Source organism: Rhineura floridana, chromosome 2 (genome assembly GCF_030035675.1).
Source record: "Rhineura floridana isolate rRhiFlo1 chromosome 2, rRhiFlo1.hap2, whole genome shotgun sequence".
In the NCBI taxonomy this organism is placed as follows: Eukaryota; Metazoa; Chordata; class Lepidosauria; order Squamata; family Rhineuridae; genus Rhineura; species Rhineura floridana.
The window spans coordinates 206457966-206481311 of NC_084481.1; the positions used below are offsets into that span (position 1 = coordinate 206457966).

Sequence of the window (23346 nt, forward strand, 5' to 3'; positions counted from 1 at the left end):
TCCATTTTTTGATGCTAGCTATTCATAGATGCTGAAATACTCTAATAAAATAATAAAATGCACTTGGCTTGGGTGACAGAAGTTTTTGTTGGTATGAAACAATCATTTTTATTCTTTATTGATTTTTGTTGTTTTTATTTGTATAATATTTTTGTTTTTAGGGCAGTCTCCTGATTAAAGAAACTTTAGTTAATTGTATGGTTTTTTTGTTGATTAGAGAACCAGTGTGGTGTAGTGGTTAAGGTGTTGGACTACGACCTGGGAGACCAGGGTTTGAATCCCCACCTAGCCATGAAGCTCACTGGGTGACCTTAGGCCAGTCACTGCCTCTCAGTCTCATGAAAACCCTATTCACAGGGTCGCCATAAGTCGGAATTGACTTGAAGGCAGTACATTTACATTTAGCTGAAGTAATCATTTAAATCTGTATTAATTTGCATATGTGAAAAAAAAAGTTTCCCTAAAGGAATAAAAAGGCTTTCCTCATTTTTTTCTCACATATCCTCCAGGATACTATATGTGGCTATTCCCAAACCCACATGTTTTATACTCACAGCAGCTCTGTGAGATAGGTGAGGCTGGTCCAAAGTCAACCAGTGAGCTTTGTGGCTGAGTGGTGATTTGAATCCACATCTCTCAGATCCTAGTTCAACCCTTTAATGCAGGAGTGAGAGAGGGCCACAGGTTCCCCTCCTTTGCTCTAATGGGTAAGAGTCTAACCCACTAAGAGCATAGCAAGAGCCCTGCTGGATCCGGCTAAAGGCCCATCTGATCCAGCATCCTGTGCTCACCTGCCACCATAAGCAGGACATAAGCACAACAGCACTTTTCCACTTCTGATCCCCAGTAACTAGTATTCAGAGGCATGATGTCTCTGATACTGGAGTTAGTACAGAGTCATCATGATGAGTAGCTACTGATAGCCTCATCCTCCATGAAAATACACACACGCTGTAACAGTAGAGGAATTTTATATTTGTTCTCACAGAATGCTTCTTCTAAAATGGCATTTGGCACCAGCAGTCATTAAGTACTTGCATTAAAAATGCTCCCCCCCCAAAAAAAAGTCTGTTGAGGGCACTTATTTAGTTGATTGTAATGTTTTTATCCAGTTAAACAAACATAAATTGACTGAGACTGGGATATGGGGGGGCAGTGCTTTGTTTTGGTATGAAAAATGAGTTGCCTGTACTCATGTCTTGATAAAAGAGCCATAGGTGCCAGCACAAAATGGCTGCCATAAAAAACCATTTACGGTACTCTGTACCAGTGAGTACTGTCACACACACAAAAAGCACTGTTGGTATTGCTTTTGTGAATTTTTGGAGTGTTGGTCATATTCAAAATTTTTCACAGCAATTTCTCCATTGAACAAAAATTGGAATGCATACCCTGTGAGGGACATACCGCTGATGACACAGAGACCAACCTCTGTCAAACAAAAGTCAATGTTTGAAATGGCCTATATACCCTGCAGCCACCCTTCCTTGTTAGGTGGGGCAGCCATATTACCATGTGGGGCATTGGGGGAGGGAGAGGTGCATAGTGCCAGCCAATTCCCCCTCCCCCAACAGAGAGTATGTGAGGGCCAGGCCAGGGAAAGGGAAAAGCAGTGATCTTCCCCCTCACTCCTCCTCCATCCGGAGTGTTAACTTACATTAATTAAGTTTAATCTATTGAATTGCCTCTCCCGCTTTCACCTGTGGTGTGATCCTGTGTTCTGAGTTTTCATGAACTGAGCTACTTTTGGTAATGACCGTGAGTTCCTGAGCTTGGCTTTGGTACTGCATTAGGTATCTCTGTTTTAGATGCCACCTGAAAAGCAAACTTGTCCATACTACAAGTTTAGGGAAGGGCAGAGAGAATAAATACTTTAGGATGTGTTTGTTAACTCTTCCTTGAGAGTCCCTCCTTCTAATCTTGTTTCTGACCATTATATATTCCTTCCTGCTAGACAATCAATGGAAAACTTTTTAACTGGCTGCTGCACAAAGGACTAACTAAGCAATTGGAAACTAATTGTGGAAAGCAATTGGATTTTCCCCCAAACCCTGAAAATGCCTCATGCTGAGCTCCACATATTGGGAAAAACAGAAATTAGCCCAGAGTTACAGTCTAGGTGGCCAACCAGCCAGCTAACTGTAGTGTACACAGCAGTGTTTCTATTTCTCTAGGGCTGTTTTCATTCTTCAAGAAAAAGAATAAAAAAATAGCCACTATCATTGTAAGCATAGTGAGTGCTTTAAAATAGTAGCCATTTTTTCAGATCACTTTATTTCTTTTAATAATAAGCACCCAATCTGGCTCTACTCATAACTGCAGAATAAACACACTCTTACTTCATACTGCAAGCAAACAAACAAACAGGCTTCTTTATTGTTGGCTGGGTAGAGAACACAACTGAAACTGAAAAGCAGAGCAAAGGAAAGTCCAAGGGATGAAGTCTAACTCTAGCCCATAATACAAAGATCTAACATTTAACTCTTCAAGGGTCATGCTACTACGCAGGCTGTTTTTTTCCAGGTTTGTTTAAGTAATTATAATGTGATTGTGATCCTAAAAAATCCACCTTGAGTCAGGGAAAGTGTTGAGTGAGCAGACATCTGGGGGTTCTTCCAGGCGAGACTTTTGTTGTACACTTGCGCTGCCTTATTCATTGAATTTTTCAGAGGGCCCTATTCTTAAATTACTTGTTCTTAAAACATGCTATCATTCTTTAAATGGAGGTTGTCATTGCCTGTCATGTCACCAATTAAAATATTCCCCTCATGTCTGAATCAAGCATTCCACCTGCCCCATTCAACAGCTTTGACCAGTTTCCATCCCTCCCATGCCTTCATCCTCAACTTTGCGATCTGCCCTCATTTCATAAAGCCGGGATTCGCCCCTGAGCAAAGGCTGGAGGGCCATCTCACTCCACTGTGTGTGATCTTGAGTGTGACAGAAGGCTGCGCTCAGGAGCGCAAGCACATGCCATGGCACGCTTTATCCCCGCACCCACAGCCCTGCCAAGTGCTAAACAGAGAAGGGAAAATTCCTCCGCCATTTAGGGGGAAAGATTAATTTGATCAGTTATGCTCTCCTCCTCTCTTTCCCTCTCCTCTCCCGAAGAAACGAGCGCGGGAAAGCGCATCAACAATTCTGTGATGATCGTGAGACGCAGAGGGAGCTCTGTGGTGCCCAGAGAGCAGGCGCATGCGCACTACCTGCGGGAGTGAGGGAGGACCAAGGTGCTTCGGGGAGAAAGTTGCCCGGGAGCGGGAGGAGGGAGGGCGAGGAGGCACTGTTAGCCCGCTTGCCTGCCTGCCTGCCTGGCCGGAGGATTGCCCGAGGGAATTTGCTGCCTGTCTTCCAGGGACCGCCCGAGGAAAGACAGGGAGAGAGGGTGGGTTGTGCATTTGGGCGTCCCGTTCGAAGCAGCAAGCAAAGCCGCCAGAGGATGTTGAGTCTAATGCGGAGGGGGAGGAGGGTCGCTGCTGCTTTGCAAGCCTCTGGCAACGGCAGGAAGAGGAGAGGAAGGTGGATCTAAAACTTTGAAGTGGGATGCTGTGCCGAGCTGAGCGGCTGCGGCTGTTTTCCTGATCGCCTCGAGCTCTCACTCCCTCACGCTCTGTCCTGAAGTGGTGCTTTGCTTGGGATTTTCAAGGGCACTTCCCCCCCTTCTTCCCTCGTGTGTGTGGAGGAAAACTCCTGGATGCTGCTATTGCAGCTGCTTCTCCATCGCCGGCGGTGATTTCTTACCTGCCCCCCCCCTTTGCCTCGGGCGCCAGGCCTGCAGGGAGGAATCTTCCTCGAGCTGATCGGGTACGATGGGCTCCTGAGCCTGAGCAGAGATCGCGGGCGCTGTAGATCGCCACCTGCTGCAAAGGCGGTTACCCCGGCTGCTCATTGGTGCCCCACCGGCTCCCCTTTGCCCATCTACCCGTGTGTGTGTGTGTGTTCTCTCTTTTTCCTGTCCTGTGACTCCGAGGGCGGCTGGTTCCTTTTTGGTGCGTGTCTCGCCCTTGGCAGTGAGAATGAAGCCCTCCACGGGGATCCCTTCCAAGTGAGCCTCCCGGCAAAGACACGGAGGGAACGAGGCTGCCTCCTCTTCACCGCAGGACCTCTAGATCCTGTCCAGCAAGCCCCGGATCGCGATGGGGCTGGAAGTGCCGCCGAGCGTCCCCCCGAAGCCTCCTCTCTTCAAGCTGAGGAAAGTTCGCAAGAGGCGGGAGATGCTCTTGCAGCAGCTCGGCTTCATCTGCGCGATCCTCTTCTTCGTCTGGTGCATGTCCACCCTGCTCTCTAAGCTAGGTAGGTGACCGGCCGACGGAATGAATTAAAAAGATGGGAGTGGGTGGCGAAAGGCTGAGTTTGCAGAAACAGAAGGTAACTGCCTCTCGTATATCTCCCCCCACCCCCACCCCCACCCCCAAAATCTGGTCAGGATGTGTTTTCCTCAAGCGCAATAGCTGTTCCCGGACCGGCATCCGTTCGTACCTGAGTGTTTCCTAGGTTGCTTACACACCATACATTTAAAGCATCCTCCAAGAATCCTGGGAACTGTAGTTTATCCCTCACAGAACTACAATTCCCAGGATCCCTGGGGGAGATATGGTTTAAATGTACAGTATGGTGTGTGCATAAGAACCCAGAGCAATCACATCCAAGTCCCATCTAGTCTAGTATGTTGTTTCCCCAGAGCAGCGGGCAGCATGCAGGCATAGCCTTCTTTTGTTGTTGCTCCCACAGCAACGGTATTCAGAAGCAAAACTGCTGAGAGGTGGAGGTTCCATATAGTTAGCATAACTAGTAGCCATTAGCAAATTTGCCTTGTTCCCCTTTTAGAGCCTTCTAAACTACTGGCCATCACTACATCTTGTGGCAATGAGTTCCACAAATGAATTACACTGTGTGTGAAAAATACTTCCTTTTTTTCTGTTCTGAAGCTGCTGCCAGTAGGAATAGTGATGTGCCAGGCAGTTCTTATTTATTTATTTATTTTCTTTCATTTATGCCCTGCCTTTCTTTCATCAAGGAACCCAAGGCGGGTGTATCTATGGTTTCCAGGCACTGACCAGACCCAGCCCTGCTTAGCTTCAGCAAGGTGGTGCCTTCAAACCATACCCTGGGACCTGCTTGCAGTACAATCCTATGCATCAGAAGATCTACTGAGTTCAGCGGGATTTACTCCCAAGTAAGCATGTTTAGGATTGCATCTGTCACCACAGGGATAACTCTACATGCTTCTTTATTCATCAGGGTAAGTGGGGACATTTGATCCCAATGGAGCATCAATGTGAGATTGCTCCTGGATATTTGGGGAAATGGTTCAAGCTGGTAGTTCCAGCATAAGGATTGCCTACCAGCCACACAGAGCACATTTTTTCCATATAGGAAAGAACTTCTTTATAAAGTTTTTTTTTTTGCACATCCATGTACACTCAGTTCTGTAACACTCGTGTGACTTATGCATCCAAATTTATTCCATACCTTTGAATTCCAGAGTCAGATCTGGAGGTAATGAGTAGATGGAACCTTTTTTTAATACACAGCGTTATATTTCCCTGGTACATGGGATCCCACTTAAGAGTTATTTTGATGACTGGAAAAATATAATCCATGAATGACTGTGGCTAAGTATTAGTTCAGAAATGTAGGGAGAGCAGAGCAAATCCAATGAGGAAGAGATCATATATAGCGGTGCATGGACATCCTGGCAGCAATGCTTTGTGGCCTTTGTGTCCCATTTCTTTCTATGTTGCATAAAAGCTACACTTCCCACTAACTGAACTTTCAGCAGAGAGAGGTTTTGCTGGAAAATGATGGTGATGGTGATGATGATTTAATATGCTTCATTCCTGCCTTATGAAGAGCCTCTTGCAAGCTGAGTTTGTGTAAAACTTGGCAACAGAAATTGCCCCACTGAAATCTTTTATGTTTACCTGCTGAGCTGCTTGCCTTAGGCTTAGAACAGTAATTCCAAAATGGGCAGATTAGAACTAGGGTTGCCAGATCAACATTAAAAAAAAAGGAGTCATGGAGTTTTGCTCTCTGTTTTCACCAGTTTGATGAAGCTGATCAGATTAGAAATTGAGGGTGGGGGTTGTTCTGATCTATGGATTTGTTATATCCCTGCACTACAGAAAATCCTTTAAAATACAGCAAGCTCTTAAATAAATGGACATCTCACAACCTTTGCTGTAGTATTGCTTGCTCCCTTTCCCCCACCAGTAAGGTTCCTGTGCCTTTAACAAGAGAAGTTTGGCAGGTGCAGTGGCTCCTCCCTTTATTGCCAGAAAAGCTGTCTGTTCCAAACATCACTCTGCCAGGTAGTTATTAAAGGAATCCTATGTTCACCGCCCAGAGAGCTATTGCTAGTCGGGCGGTATATAAGTTTAATAAATAATAATAATAATAAAATAAAAATAATAATAATCACCTGCCCCAGGCCAGGAGTTGGCAGATCTCTTTAGCTTGGACACATCAGTGGGTATGTTGTGTATCATGATGCTACTAATAGCAGGTGTTGTACAAATATAGCAAGCCAGATCAGGAAGTAGACATGTGTGGCCATTGGGGCAAGATGAAGATTCCTTCTGTGGCTTCCCTTGCTAAAAGATGGTATGGTTTAGTGGCTAAGGATGCAATTGTATACACTCTTACCTGGGAGTAAAATCCCATGGAAGTGAATAGGACATCCTTCCAAGTAAACATGTATAGAATTGTGCTGCATCAAAGTAAACCAAGAAGTCCCCAAATCAGACAAAGCTAACTTCTAGATTTTGGGTCCTCTCCTATGCAGTGGATCATTAGTGAGTCACCTTAATCAGCAAGGGGCATAGGACATGTGAACTGAAGGCAACCCCAAGAGCCCTCTGACAGGTGACATATGCAAGTGACCACATGCAGTGCAAAGGATAAAGCTGTCATGAAGGATGGCAGTGTTCTGCTTCCACTGTCAGAGGACTTGTGCCTCTGAATACCATTTTCCTGGGAATCACAAGTTGGAGGAGTGCTGTGGCACTCATCTCTGGCTTGTGAGCTTCCCACAGGCATCTGGCTGGCCAGTGTGAGAACAGAGTGCCAGACTAGATGGGACTTTGGCCTGATTCAGCAGAGCTCTTCTTATGTTCAAGCAAATCACATACCAAACTCTTTTTTGAAAGAGTTGCCTTTCAAGTCTTGATAGTGCAACTAAAAGGCAACATGTCAGGGCTTCCTCTTAGTGACACACTAATGGTTAAGATGAAGGGGAACATAAAGATGATTAGTAATGTCTTTAAGTGAAGGTTTTGCCCAGCTTTCTCAGCATTTTTCTGCAGACTTCCCCTGTCCCTTGCCAGCTTTAGATTTCAGGAGTCTGCCCTGCCTTGCTGCCTTCTAAAACTAGCCATAGGTTCACATTTTACCTTGGCCACAAGCTCACTAGATACTTAAGAAGCTGTCTGACAAAAATTCAAGGCTATTTGTCAATGTAGCCCAGTATTGCCTGATGAGCAGTGGCTCTCCAGGGCATCAAGCAGAGATATCATGTCACACTGCCATTTCATTCACTTAACTGGAGATGCCAGGGATTGAAGCTAGGACCTTTTGCATGAAAACCATGTGCTCAAGCCACTGAGCTCTTTCAAGCCTGGTATTATGGGTATGGATGTGTGTATGTGATAATGCTGGCCTACCTTACAAGATTGTTGGGAGGTTTGAGATATGGACATGAAGCACTTTGAACACTGAAATGTACTGTTTGAAGGTAAACTATTATAATTACTTAATAGATTTGTATTACTAGGCTGTTCTGTCCCTAGGAATACAAGTGAGAGCAGATTTCAATTGGACAAATATGCAGTTTTTAGTAGATGAAATATCTAGTTAAAATCTGATCAAAATACTTGGCTAAAATCCCACTTCGACACTAAATAATTCCAGAAATGGTTTGGCTTTGGTTAGTCTCCAGGGAAAAGGGAATTTCAGAACCTGGGCCCACAGCTTCTCTAGTTATATGGCAATCACTACGGACTTCTCCCTGCATTGTCTTGTTGTTCTGATATGAAGTATTGTTAAGAGGGCACTGTTGATTGATGCTGGCAATGCCTAAAGCTGAGTCCCAACTCTGCTTACCTGGAAATAAGCCTCAATGCATTCAGTAGGATTTCCTTTTGAGTAGACATGGTCAGGATTGTGCTGTAAATTGTGTAGGGTTAAAACAATGTAAGAAAGAAGTCAAAACCAGGCTCTTGAGTTAATCTTGTTGAATGACAAAGTGTCCCAAGGTTACAGGTTTAATTTATATAAACGGTATATTGTTGTTATGTGCCTTCAAGTCAACTACGACTTATGGCGACCCTATGAATCAGTGACCTCCAAGAGCATCTGTCATGAACCACCCTGTTCAGATCTTGTAAGTTCGGGTCCGTGCCTTCCTTTATGGAATCTTGTTTGGCCTTCCTCTTTTTCTACTGTTTTCCCCAGCATTATTATCTTTTCTGATGAATCATGTCTGCTCATAATGTGTCCAAAGTATGATAAGCTTAGTTTCATCATTTTAGTTTCTAGTGACAGTTCTGGTTTAATTGGTTCTAACACCCAATTATTTGTTTTTTTCGCAGTCCGTGGTATCCGCAAAGCTCTCCTCCAACACCACATTTCAAATGAGTTGATTTTTCTCTTATCCGCCTTTTCACTGTCGAACTTTCACATCCACACATAGAGATCGGAAATACCATGGTCTGAATGATCCTGACTTTAGTGTTCATTGATACATCTTTGCATTTGAGGACCTTTTTTAGTTCTCTCACAGCTGCCCTCCCCAGTCCTAGCCTTCTTCTGATTTCTTCACTATTGTCTCCATTTTGGTTAATGACTGTGCCAAGGTATTGATAATCCTTGACAAGTTCAATGTCCTCATTGTCAACTTTAAAGTTGCATAAATCTGTTGTCATTACTTTAGTTTTTTTGACATTCAGCTGTAGTCCTGCTTTTGTGCTTTCCTCTTTAACTTTCATCAGCATTCTTTTCGAGTTATTACTGGTTTCTGCTAGTAGTATGGTATCATCTGCATATCTTAAATTATTGATATTTCTCCCTCCAATTTTCACACCTCCTTCATCTTGGTCCAATCCCGCTTTCCGTATGATATGTTCTGCATATAGATTAAATAAATAGGGTGATAAAATACACCCCTGTCTCACACCCTTTCTGATGGGGAACCAATCGTCTTCTCCATATTCTGTCCTTACAGTAGCCTCTTGTGCAGAGTATAGGTTGCGCATCAGGACAATCAGATGCTGTGGCACCCCCATTTCTTTTAAAGCATTCCATAGTTTTTCATGATCTACACAGTCAAAGGCTTTGCTGTAATCTATAAAGCACAGGGTGATTTTCTTCTGAAATTCCTTGCTCCGTTCCATTATGCAATGTATGTTTGCAATATGATCTCTGGTGCCTCTTCCCTTTCTAAATCCAGCTTGGATGTCTGGCATTTCTCGCTCCATATATGGTAAGAGCCTTTGTTGTAGAATCTTGAGCATTTCTTTACTTGCATGAGATATTAGGCAATAGTTCAATAATTACTGCATTCCCTGGGATCCCCTTTCTTTGGAATTGGGATGTATATTGAACACTTCCAGTCTGTGGGCCATTGTTTAGTTTTCCATATTTCTTGACAGATTTTTGTCAAAATTTGGACTGATTCAGTCTCAGTAACTTGTAGCAACTCTATTGGTATGCCATCTATTCCTGGTGATTTGTTTCTTCCAAGTATCTTAAGAGCAGCTTTCACCTCGCATTCTAAAATTTCTGGTTCTTCATCATACGGTTCCTCCGTATGATGTCATCTTGTCATCCTGGCATCTCTTTTATAGAGTTCTTCAGTGTATTGCTTCCATCTTCCTTTTATTTCATCTTGGTCAGTCAGTGTGTTCCCCTGTTGATTATTCAACATCCCTACTCTTGGTTTAAATTTCCTTTTCATTTCTGTAATCTTTTGGAACAGGGCTCTTGTTCTACCCTTTTTGTTGTCCTCTTCCATTTCTATACAATAACTATTGTAATAGTTTTGTTTGTCCCTACGTACTAGTCACTGTATTGTTGCATTTAGGGTTCTGACTGTGTTTCTATCTCCGTTTGCTTTAGCTTTCCTTCTCTCTTTAACCATTTTAAGAGTTTCTTTAATCATCCATTGGGGTCTTTCTCCCCTCCTGAGGCTTCTGGCAACTGGTTTTCAGAAGCATGCTGCCTCTGACTAGGGTGGCAGAGCACAGCCATCACAGCTAGTAGCTATTGATAGCCCTGTCCTCCATGAATTTGTCTAATCTTTTTTTAAAGCCATCCAAGCTGGTGGCCATTACTGCATCTTGTGGGAGCAAATTCCATAGTTTAACTATGCGCTGAGTAAAGAAGTACTTCCTTTTGTCTGTCCTGAATCTTCCAACATTCAGCGTCTTTGAATGTCCACGAGTTCTAGTATTATGAGAGAGAGAGAACTTTTCTCTATCCACTTTCTCAATGCCATGCATAATTTTATACACTTCTATCATGTCTCCTCTGACCCGCCTTTTCTCTAAACTAAAAAGCCCCAAATGGTGCAACCATTCCTCGTAAGGGAGTCGCTCCATCCCCTTGATCAGTCTGGTTGCCCTCTTCTGAACCTTTTCCAACTCTATAATAACCTTTTTGAGATGAGGTGACCAGAACTGTACACAGTATTCCAAATGCGGCCGCACCATAGATTTATACAACGGCATTATGATATCGGCTGTTTTATTTTCAATACCTTTCCTAATTATCCCTAGCATGGAATTTGCCTTTTTCACAGCTGCCGCACACTGGGTCGACATTTTCATCGTGCTGTCCACTACAACCCCGAGGTCTCTCTCCTGGTCGGTCACCGCCAGTTCAGACCCCATGAGCATATATGTGAAATTCAGATTTTTTGCCCCAAATTGCATAATTTTACACTTGTTTATATTGAATTGCATTTGCCATTTTTCCACCCATTCACTCAGTTTGGAGAGGTCTTTTTGGAGCTCTTCGCAATCCCTTTTTGTTTTAACAACCCTGAACAATTTAGTGTCGTCAGCAAACTTGGCCACTTCACTGCTCACTCCTAATTCTAGGTCATTAATGAGCAAGTTGAAAAGTACAGGTCCCAATACCGATCCTTGAGGGACTCCACTTTCTACAGCCCTCCATTGGGAGAACTGTCTGTTTATTCCTACTCTCTGCTTTCTGCTTCTTAACCAATTCCTTGTCCAAAAGAGGACCTCTCCTCTTATTCCATGACTGCTGAGCTTCCTCAGAAGCCTTTGGTGAGGTACCTTGTCAAACGCTTTTTGAAAGTCTAAGTACACTATGTCCACCGGATCACCTCTATCTATATGCTTGTTGACACTCTCAAAGAATTCTAATAGGTTACTGAGACAGGACTTTCCCTTGCAGAAGCCATGCTGGCTCTGCTTCAGCAAGGCTTGTTCTTCTATGTGCTTAGTTAATCTAGCTTTAATAATACTTTCTACCAGTTTTCCAGGGACAGAAGTTAAGCTAACTGGCCTGTAATTTCCGGGATCCCCTCTGGATCCCTTTTTGAAGATTGGCGTTACATTTGCCACTTTCCAGTCCTCAGGCACGGAGGAGGACCCAAGGGACAAGTTACATATTTTAGTTAGGAGGTCAGCAATTTCACATTTGAGTTCTTTGAGAACTCTCGGGTGGATGCCATCCGGGCCTGGTGATTTGTCAGTTTTTATATTGTCCATTAAGCCTAGAACTTCCTTTCTCGTTACCACTATTTGTCTCAGTTCCTCAGAATCCCTTAATTTTGCAACTGTTTTTGAACTTCTTCCTCCTGACTCCTTAAGATGAGGGATAAATGCATATATGCATAAACTCATATATGCCTCTTTAAAACAAACAAACAAACCTCAGCTAGCCCATTTGATGCAATGAGGGGAAGAGGCAAGACTGAAGGCTGGCACACCTCCTTGGCTTGGGAAGCACCTCTCTGATCTGGTTAATGTGTGAATTTGTAACAAACATTGCAAAGCTGGATTCGTGTGGCCGGTGAAATACCTGCTTTGAGACCACTCTTAAAATACTGAATAAGAGAGGTATTCAATGCTAGTCCTAGTCAGAGCAGACCCATTGAAGTTAATAGATATGATTGACGTAGGTCATTAATTTCAATGGGTCTACTCTAAGAAGAACTTAGTTGAATACAGCCCTGTATCTTCACTATCATCAACTGTGCCATTTTCATAGGGTTATATTTCCAGGTTACTTCCAGAGATTGAAAATTAACTGACTAAACCCCTTTTCTTTCAGTTTGATATTAAACTGGAATCTGTACTCCTTTTTATTTGTTATCAGGCATCTGCATATTTATCTAAAACTGGAGGATCAAATTACCACAATAAATTTATTGCAGATAAGTGCAATGAATCTATTCTGTCACAACCTGGTGTATTTACAATCTAAACAACCTAATGTAGTACATTTAGTTTAGGAATACATTTTAAACGTTATGCGGTATATGTAGCATATCCAGTTCATATTCTGCAAATGGCAGATAAGTTCCTGTCTTCTAATGAACCCCTCGCTTTCCTAACTGAAGGATTGTCGAAGTATCAGAGGATTGTGTCAAAAAGTAATTACCACACTCTTTGACTGTGTTTCATGGGTAAAATGACCAGGCTTTGAACTTTCTTGGTCGGAACTTGAAATCCATGCTCCCCCCTGATTCAGGTGTTAAGGTGTATAGAATTTCTACAGCTCATCATTCATGGAGGATAAGGCAATCAATTACTACTAGCCATGATGGTTATGTACTGCCTCCACTACTGGAGGCATTATGCCTCTGAATAACAGTTGCCAGGAAATGCAAGTGGGAAGAGTGTTGTTGCCTTCATTTCCTCTTTGCAGGCTTCCAATAGACTGGCCACTGTGAGAACAGAATGTTGGACTAGATACGCCTTTGGTTTAATCTTGCAGGGCTCATCTTATGTTCTGTCTTCATTCCATCCTCTGTGTGGCTTGGCTTGCTCTCAGTGGGATTTCTGGCTTCAGTTTCATATTCTAAGATTTGATGATTAGATATAAAAATGTCAGATTTTCAGACTTGTGTTGTAATCAAGATGATTTGGATCTGGTTCAGGTGATCATCTCAACCAGGGATAGGGAACCTTTGACCCTCCAGATGTTGTTGGACTCCACTCTCAACCTCAGCTGGTATGGCCTATAGTCAGGGATGATGGGAGTTTTAATCCAGCAACATCTGGGGGGGGAGGACGACAAGTTCCCCGCTCCTGGTTTAAAACATGATTTAGATAATCACAAATGAGCTATGACAAGCCTTGTCACAAACACCACCCCTTCTCTGTAGGCAAGATGCAGAGAATAAAAACTTCTGCTTTCATTTTTGACCGAACCACAGTTTCCATTATGTATAGACCTGGGGAACTATAGTTTATTCTAATTAGTAATCAGACCAGGATACTAAACTGGTTTCATCCTTATTTGTTTTAACTAACCGGTGTCTGAATAAACCACCATTCCTCAAGTTTGGTTTACTCAAAAGTGAAAGTGAAAGCTTTTAATGCTCCTCACGTACAAAAATGGAGGAGGCAACAATGGTACATTGTGAGCTTGAGTCTCACCACAGTTTATTCTCAATCATCTATCTAAATGCCTTGTACATCTGTTAATTTAGAGCTGACTCCGCTCTAATCCTAAGCATTTTGGGACTTCCTGCATGTGCCCTATTTCAAGGTGCACAGATGTCCCATTCAGACTTTTTTTTTAAAGTGGTCTGGATAACTTGGTCTCTGTATCTAATTTCAGCTTTCTAGCTAGTGGCTAAGTACCCTGAGAATGTTGACAACTGTGTGAGTTAGTAGTTGATCAGTCCCAGTCTTTTCTATTTCAACTCCATGGAAACACTTGTAGAAGTATTTGTTGAAATGCAAAATATTCTGTTGGCTATTATTGGAAAGATCAGTGTGCAGCAGTGGGTAGGCAAAAATGTATAAACCTTGCAAACTCCTTGTGAAATTTTGCATTCTGGTATATATTTTTGCCTGTGAAAATAAAAAAATACCCCTGCAGAATGTGTAGGAACCCTTAGGATCATATACAGCCTTAGGCCCCAACCAGTAATCCATTTCATGTCCCTTCCCTTGTATTGTCTAAACCAGATCTGTATAGATGAACCCAGAGTGCCTGTTTGCAGGATCTGCACTTATCTCCTACACAGCTAGGATTTCTTTAAACATTTAACTGCAAGTTTTACTAGGCTGCTTCTGAATAAATGCTTTGAACTTGTATCTGTGTAGTACACTTGAAAATGGTTCTTGAAGTAGCCCATCTGTTAACTGAGAACAATGTAAGTTCTATGTTGGTTGTTCTGTGGTGCTGCAGTTGCCTGGTTGTAGACCTATTTTTCAAAAGCTTTTAATGTGTCCTAAGTGAAACCCACCTTTTCCACAGATTTGTTGGTATCACTGGTTGAATTGCTTGGGATTTTTTTGGAAACCAACCAAATTACTACATTTTGGCAGGTTTTGCAAAATATGAATATGCTTCCCCATAATTAGAGGTAATGCACCTCTAACTGGCAGATACCTTGGGGTAGTGGAGCAAACAACAGGAATTAGCTGTTTTGTTATGACCTGCTTGTGAGATTCTCAAGGCATTTCACTGTTGGACACAGATTACTGGAGAAGATGGCATCCAGCAAGGCAGTTCTTACATTCTTATCTTCACTTATAAGAACAATATTCTAGAAATATTCTAGTGCAAAAAGAAAATGTGTCCCACGTATAAGATCTTTATGTTAGCACTGTCAATGGCTGGCAATAAACCATAGTTAGGCAAATTAGCATGTGCAAAATCTGCATGCATTTTGAGCTGTCCCCAAGGCATCAAACCACAGAGCAGCTGGGTTAGTGTAACATGTGAACCAGCACTTGTGACTTGTTTCTCTCCAAACTCATCATTTAGGAGAATGAAACCACAGCGCTGGTTTGCACGTAATAATAAGCCAGTGGCTTCATGGCTTATTTCCCCACTTTAGAAAGGGAGGAACGAAGTGAGGACTGCTTGAGCTGCCTTTTCCAGCATGCATCTTGTCCACAGATTAATTTGTCTAACCATAGTTTGTGACCAGTGTTATGTGCCCACATAGCCAAAGATTTCCCCCATGGATTGGCTTCCACACTTGCAAAACCCTACAACAATATTTTCTGCAAATCACTTGGCCCTTTGGGATGTGTGGGCTGTTTTTGCTTGAATGAAGGGGCTCACTATGACACAGACTGAGAAACCCAAGTGTAAGTTAATTAAACTGGTGGTCCAGTGCTCAGCTTTTCCCCTACTCCAGTAGAAAACTGGTTCAGGAAACTTTCGTAGATGAAGTCATTGTCCTCAATGACTTACTGAGACCTGTGCTGTCTGTGTTTGTATGGTTATGCTACCTCAGAGCAATGCTGGAGAGCTAGAAACAGTCCTGATGTAATTATCTTTTTATAAAGCTGCCTTAGGAATCCCTCTGGAATGAAATATGGTATAGAAATTAAACAAATAAATACATGTGCAGTTGCAAAAAATGTATGCGTCATTTTCAGTTATTAAAGTAGAAGCCTACTGCCAAATATTTGGCTGGCTATTTCAAATCAATAATGAGGCTAAATGAATGTTAGCCTTCCTAACTTCTATAGCTAGATTCTGACAGCTCCTGGCTATGTGCATTTCTTCTCTTTCAGTACATTTTCTCTCCCAGTTATTCTTGCCCTCAGAGATATTCTCTTTCTTGTCTTCTCATCTCCTCCATTATCTCTGGATTACTTCCTCTCCCATCTCTCTTCCACTGCAAATTCCTTCTTTCTTTAGCCTGCTATCTTCTCAAGATTCCTGCTTCCGCCCTTTCTTCTCCAGTCTTTCTGCCAGCCCTGGCCCCTTCTGTGACATTAGGGCAGTCCAGCCAATCACTATTAGAGGCCTCACTACTGCCACTACCATCACCAAATCCTTAGTGCATTATGACATAGATTGCACAAGAGTAGCAGTGCTGACTGCAACTGATACAAAGCCAGCCAAGCCCATTCTGCACTGACATTATAGAGGCTACAGGTTTCCTACAGCATGAGCTTTTGTAGATGACACTTCAAATGTACAGGGGAAAGATAAAGTGGTAAGTATACACATGCAAGGGTTAAAGGTTGGTCAGTGGTGGCTGGTGGTTCCATGTCAGTGGGGCAATGGAATCTGCTTCAGGTTTTAGTCCAAACTTTCAAGGAAAGTTGGAACTAAAACCTGGAGCAGATTCCATTGCCTCACTGACAATGGAGCCACCAGTTGCCACTGGGTTGAATTACCAAGCCAAATAAAGAAAGGTAAGAAGCTAGTTTTACCGCCAGTGTAAAACAACAACAAAACCAGCTTGATACAATGGATGCTGTACTGTATTCACTTTTAACCAGCACTGTAAGTAACTCCTTCAAGGTATTCTTTGAAGATTTCTATATTGTCTAACACAGCCTTGCAATAAGGACCACACACGTTACCAGTCCACAGACATTTTTATCATCCTGCTTTTCCATATGTGCCTGCATTAGTTATTTGTGACTCAATAGGGGAAAAAAGAGCCAACTACTTAGTATAAAGCTTCCCTACCTGGTTGCAGTTGTTACTCATCACGGGTAAGTATCTCTAACGAGACTATGATAAACACATGCTGTTAGGATATGTAGTTTGGGGGGGCATTGCTTTATATTATTGTTCACATGTTCATACTACCATTTCTCCATTGAGTTCAGGATATATGTTACCCCAGTTTATCTTCTTAACAGCCCTGTGAGGTAGGTTGGGCTGAGAAAGAGCGACTGGTCCCAAGGTCACACAGCGAGTTTCATGGCAATATGGATTTGCATTCTGATTTCCCCAGACAGAGTCAAACGATTATACCAAAATGTCTCTGTCCGTTAAGCACAGCTTGTTCGCCAGAATTCATAAACTCGTATATCATATGTGTACCAACAGAAGATGCAATCTTTGATTTAATCCCAGAGAATGTTTATCTTAATGTAGCCTTTCAAACTTCCAGATGTTTTGGACAACCAAAAACTCCCATCATCCCTGACCATTGACCATGCTGGCTGGGGCTGATGGGAGTTGGAGTCCAACAACACCCAGAGGGTACCAGATTGGGGAAAACTGATTAATGAAAAAATAATAGGTATTTAGGAGCAGCAGTTTTTGATAGTACAAATACCTTGTCTGTCTTTTTATGCAGGACAAGAATCGGCTGTTGTTGACAAAAATGTTCAGTCAGAATTATGGAGGAATAGAAGATTGATGGCATCAAACAACGAGTCACGTGAACAAACGAACTGCACAAAGCCTGGTAAGAAATGGGGAGCTTAAAGGTATATTTAAGTTCTGGTTTATTGTGCTGCTATGGCAAGAGCTGCAATAATATGTCAGATTCCAAGACTGTACCATGCAGGAAGAAGGTTTTAATGAGCACGAAAGTTGGTGAGAGATACCTGGCATAGGAGCTTAAGGCCTTGCCCAGGCGAGTAGGTAGGTAATTTTCCATCACACAACCTGTGTCTGAGTCTTCACAGTGGTCTTGCTGGAGATGCTTAAGCCTTGTAGCTGCATATGCTATATTTGCGCTTGGGTGTTGAGAAAAGAGTAGGACAACAAAATGCATTGGAATATAATTCTTTGTTTGTTGAGTTATGTGACTTTGAAAAGTTTCCTGTTTTCTTTTGGTTTAGTGATGCCTTGAACTATGTTAAAAATAAATATATTTAGCTTCTTTGGGTTTATACAGAATGTTGACAGTGAAAGAGAGAAACCAAAACACCACTTTTATCACTATCAAGAGTGATCAAGGGTGATCAAGAGGCAAGCAGGTACAGATCAGTCACATCCACATTGTGCATTTAAAGCCAGCTTATACCATTTTAGCAGTCATAGTCCCTTTCTAACCACCAAGAATCCTGGGAACTGAAGTTTGTTAAGATTGCTGACCTCACAGTGTGACAGTTCTCAGTACCCTTAACATACCCTTAACCCTTAACATTAAAATGTTAACATTTTTGCATACTCTTAATTATCACACCCACACACCAATTTTTAGTGCAGGAGAGACAATACGTCTAGGAAGAGTGCATATATGCTATATTTTATTGTGACCAAAATGAGTGTCCACATCTATTCACAGAACTGGAAATGCATGCTCACTGAGTCATTCAAACAGGAATGGGGCTATATTTGAATTTATAATTGTTGTGTCTCATATAACATGTTGCATTTATCATATTCATGAATGGGAAAAAGCTAACTGAAGAAAATTAATACATTTTTAGCATCAGTTGCAGATGCACTCTTGGAGTACGGCCAAGATGAAACTAAAAGATTATGTTGATTCTTACTTTGGGGGCACAGATGTCTGTGATCCTTAAATCTCACTTTCTACTTTGCTAGCCTCTACATGACTTATTGCAATGTAGCAATACATGCATACCCTAATTTAGTCCTAAACTGCAGGGAGGATTTTTACAGGAGTAGGAATAACCTATTCTATGCTCTAAGAAGCTAGTGGACCCTTTTGGCAAGGCAGCTGCCCTTATTTGGCTGTGACACTACTCTGTAGCTTCTTTAGTGTACTGGTTAATCCATGCTTTTTGCAGGAAGAAAACACTGGCTTGCTTCAGCTGGCATCCCTGGCTGTCCCACTCTTATCATTTCCCCCCTTTGACTCTCCTGGATTCATAATAGAATATATAGGCTGAAGGTTTTCAACATCATGGCTTATGGTCACCCACTGAGTGAGAATAGAATCCACTCCCAGAAGCTGACAGCATCAATTCCATTAATGCTACCAAGCACAGATTACAACTTTGGAATTTTGCCAAGCTTCTATACTTAGATGCCTCTTCAAATAGTATTCACTGTTTGTTTTCTTATGTGTGCGCATTTTTAAAAGGAGCAATCAAAGAAGCTTGCAGGACAGAAATCTTTTCTTAGTCTTGCTTTCCCAATGTTCCAGAGTTTTTCTATAGTTTTCTATAGAGCTGTTAAATATTCACTAATAGGCAAAAAACCTTGTGATTTAAGAATGTAAGTATGGAAAACAGATATTTCTATCAAACTTTAAAAAACAGGGAAATTGGGCAGCTATAGTGAATGCACGACCGCCTCTCTGAGATATTGTACTGCCCTACAAATATGTCAAAATGCAAACACAATTTGGGTTGGTCTTTCACAGTCCAATCCACTTGCTGTGTAGCTTGGAAGAATTTGGTAACAGGTGCCTCTGAGCATATGGTGAGTGGTGGCCACACCTGCAATCAGCCTAAATAACAGAAACAAGACATGTGCTGTGCTGATCTTGTTTTAGCAGGGAGGAAGCAACAATATTAAAACAGGTGATATAGTTCAGATAGTCACTTTAAAGATGTTTGATTTACTTTGCAATTTTAATGAAGTTTCCTATAATGAATCATTTTCTTTTGCTTCTATTTCTGTGAATATGTGAAGTACAGCAACACTTTGCAACTCTAAAAAAAAAGGTCCAAAATTAATTGTGGAATAATGGCACTGACTGTTCTGCAGAATAGTCTCCAATGGACATGAGGAGTGTCTCAGTTTGCACAAGATAAAACAGTGGGAGGTGAAATATAGTCTAGCAAAATTCTAGATGTGTTCTATGTTTTTCATTGACCATGCCCATCTTTCGTTAAGTGGAGTAGTTTAAGCATAGCAGGCTGAAAACATGCATCGTGGGCAGGCCAAGTTTGTTTTTTCCAACAGCTAAAGTTGTTGCTTAAGTAGCAACATATTGTAATCAGTCTGATTTTACATTAGACTGCAGTTTCAGATTCAACTGTTAATGCACCCAAAATAGAAATAGAGCATAACCTCCAGTTTGAAACACAAAAGGCTATCGTCATCATCATAAGACACTAACCAATAAAAAGGCTTTGAAATTAAATAAATTTGACACAGATTTCTAGGATGAATAATAATGAGAGAAATATAATTTTCTAGGTTAGAAACAGTAGTAACACAGAAAAGAAGCAAAGTAAGAACACCAAGAAACATACAAAAATGTAATTATCTTAGGAGAAGACAGGTGTTGCCACCACTCACCATATGCTCAGAGGCACATGTTACCCAATTCTTCCAAGCTACACAGGAAGTGGATTGGACTGTGAAAGATCAACCCAAATTGTGTTTGCATTCTGACTTTGTGTTGTAGTTGTTATGTGCCTTCAAGTCAACTACGACTTATGGCGACCCTATGAATCAGCAATCTCCAACAGCATCTGTCGTGAACCACCCTGTTCAGATCTAGTAAGTCCAAGTCTGTGGCTTCCTTTATGGAATCAATCCATCTCTTGTTTGGCCTTCCTCTTTTTCTACTCCCTTCTGTTTTTCCCAGCATTATTGTCTTTTCTAGTGAAACATGTCTTCTCATGATGCGTCCAAAGTACGATAACCTCAGTTTCATCATTTTAGCTTCTAGTGTTAGTTCTGGTTTAATTTGTTCTAATGCCCAATTATTTGTCTTTTTCGCACTCCATGGTATGTGCAAAGCTCTCCTCCAACACCACATTTCAAATGAGTTGATTTTTTTCTTATCCGCTTTTTTCACTGTCCAACGTTCACATCCATACATAGAGTTTGGGAATACCATGGTCTGAATGATCCTGACTTTAGTGTTCATTGATACATCTTTGCATTTGAGGACCTCTTCTAGTTCTCTCGTAGCTGCCCTCCCCAATCCTAGCATTCTTCTGATTTCTTCACTATTGTCTCCATTTTGGTTAATGACTGTGCCAAGGTATTGATAATCCTTGACAAATTCAATGTCCTCATTGTCAACTTTAAAGTTGCATAAATCTTCTGTTGTCATTACTTTAGTCTTCTTGACATTCAGCTGTAGTCCTGGTTTTGTGCTTTCCTCTTCATCAGCATTCGTTTTAAATCATTACTGGTTTCTACTAGTAGTATGGTATCGTTTGCATATGTTAAATTGTTGATATTTCTCCCTCCAATTTTCACACCTCCTTCATCTTGGTCCAATCCCGCTTTCCGTATGATATGTTCTGCATATAGATTAAATAAATAGGGTGATAAAATACACCCCTGTCTCACACCCTTTCCGATGTGCAGAGTATAGGTTGCGCATCAGGACAATCAGATGCTGTGGCACCCCCATTACTTTTAAAGCATTCCATAGTTTTTCACGATCTACACAGTCAAAGGCTTTGTTGTAATCTATAAAGCACAGGGTGATTTTCTTCTGAAATTCCTTGCTCCGTTCCATTATGCAATGTATGTTTGCAATATGATCTCTGGTGCCTCTTCCCTTTCTAAATCCAGCTTGAACGTCTGGCATTTCTCGCTCCATATATGGTAAGAGCCTTTGTTGTAGAATCTTGAGCATTACTTTACTTGCATGAGATATTAGGCAATAGTTCAATGATTACTGCATTCCCTGGGATCCCCTTTCTTTGGAATTGGGATGTATATTGAACACTTCCAGTCTGTGGGCCATAGTTTAGTTTTCCATATTTCTTGACAGATTTTTGTCAAAATTTGGACAGATTCAGTCTCAGTAACTTGTAGCAACTCTATTGGTATGCCATCTGTTCCTTGTGATTTGTTTCTTCCAAGTATTTGAAGAGCAGCTTTCACCTCGCATTCTAAAATTTCTGGTTCTTCATCATACGGTTCCTCCGTGAATGAATCTGTCATCCTGGCATCTCTTTTATAGAGTTCTTCAGTGTACTGCTTCCATCTTCCTTTTATTTCATCTCCATCAGTCAGTGTGTTCCCCTGTTGATCTCTGCTCTTGGTTTAAATTTCCCTTTTATTTCTCTAATCTTTTGGAATAGGGCTCTTGTTCTACCCTTTTTGTTGTCCTATTTCTAAACAATAAATATTGTAATAGTTCGTTTGTCCCTACGTGCTAGTTGCTGTATTGTTGCACTTAAGGTCTGACTGTGTTTCTATCTCCTTTTGCTTTTGCTTTCCTTCTTTTTTTAACTATTTAAAAAAATTCTTCAGTCATCCATTGAGGTCTTTCTCTCTTTTTAACTAGAGGTATTGCCTTTTTGCATCCTTCCCTTCTCTTGTTTGTTGTTTTTATTAATATCTTGTAAGCCACTCTGGGAGCCTTTCTGTGGGGTAAAAATGGTTTTAAATAAATAAATAAATAAATAAGATAAACAATGTCTCTGACTTCACTCCATAGTTCTTCTGGTTCTCTGTCAACTAAGTTTAAAGCCTCAAACCTGTTCCTTATTTGATCTTTATATTCTTTTGGGATGTTATTTAAATTCTATTTTGGCATCATGATTGCTTTGTTGGTCTCCTTTAGCTTTACTCTGGTTTTTGATACGACCAGTTCATGATCTGTACCGCAGTCTGTTCCTGGTCTTGTTTTTGCCGAAAGTATGGAACTTCTCCATCTTCTGCTACCAATTATATAATCAATTTGATTCCTATATTGACTATTTGGTCATGTCCATGTGTACAGCTCAAAAAATGTGTTCGCAAGAAACAAATTATTGGCTTCACAGAATTCAATAAGTCTTTCTCCTGCTTCATTTCTGTCTCCTAAGCCCCATTTCCCCACAATTCCTAGTTATTCTCTGTTCCCTACTTTTGCATTCCAGTCCCCCACGATTATCAGCACATCTTATTTTGGTGTGTGATCAATTTCTTCCTGTACTTCTGCGTAAAATCTCTCCAATTCCTCTTCTTCTGCATTTGCTGTTGGAGCATAGACTTGGATGATGGTTATGTTAATAGGTTTCCCATTTAATCTCATTGATATCACTCGCTCAGACCTTGTGCTGTAGCTCTTAATTGCTTTTGCTACATCACTTCTCACTATTAAAGCAACCACATTTCTCCTTAATTTCTCATTTCCTGCATAAAATATTTTGTAGTTGCCTGATTGAAAATGTCCCATTCCCATCCATTTTAATTCACTTACCTCGAGTATTGTAATGTGGATACGCTGACTTTGTAGGGCAGTACAATATCTCAGAGAGGAAGTCAGGTCTTGCTCCCCTGGTGCATTCGTGTATTAGTGAATTTCTCTGCTTTTTAATCCGGGAGGTAAGAAGTGGGATCCTGTGCAAGTTTGCTGAGAATGAATAAATCATTTGCATGCTTATTGAGTTCAGTGGGATTTACTCCCATGCAATCATGCTTAGGATAGGTAAAACTGACCATGGGGAGGGAGGCCTGGAATGGGCAGGGGAGGAGGAAGGAAGAAGAGGGGAAGGAGAGGAAGAAGGGAGGAGGGAGGAGGGGAAAGGCAGGTCTGATCATTTGCATGCTTATTGA

General features: G+C 41.6%; 1 protein-coding gene across 2 annotated transcripts in view; it reads left to right on the forward strand.

The window, feature by feature from the left end:
- The first annotated feature begins 3286 nt into the window (after positions 1–3286).
- SLC24A4 (solute carrier family 24 member 4) overlaps positions 3287–23346 on the forward strand; it is a 182743-nt gene continuing 162683 nt past the window's right edge. For both annotated transcript variants that reach the window (XM_061611986.1, XM_061611987.1), the window contains exons 1-2: positions 3287–4293; positions 17264–17374. In XM_061611986.1, coding sequence (XP_061467970.1) covers positions 4137–4293; positions 17264–17374 — 268 coding nt within the window. In that variant the 5' untranslated portion in view covers positions 3287–4136. The remainder of the gene's footprint in view (positions 4294–17263; positions 17375–23346) is intronic.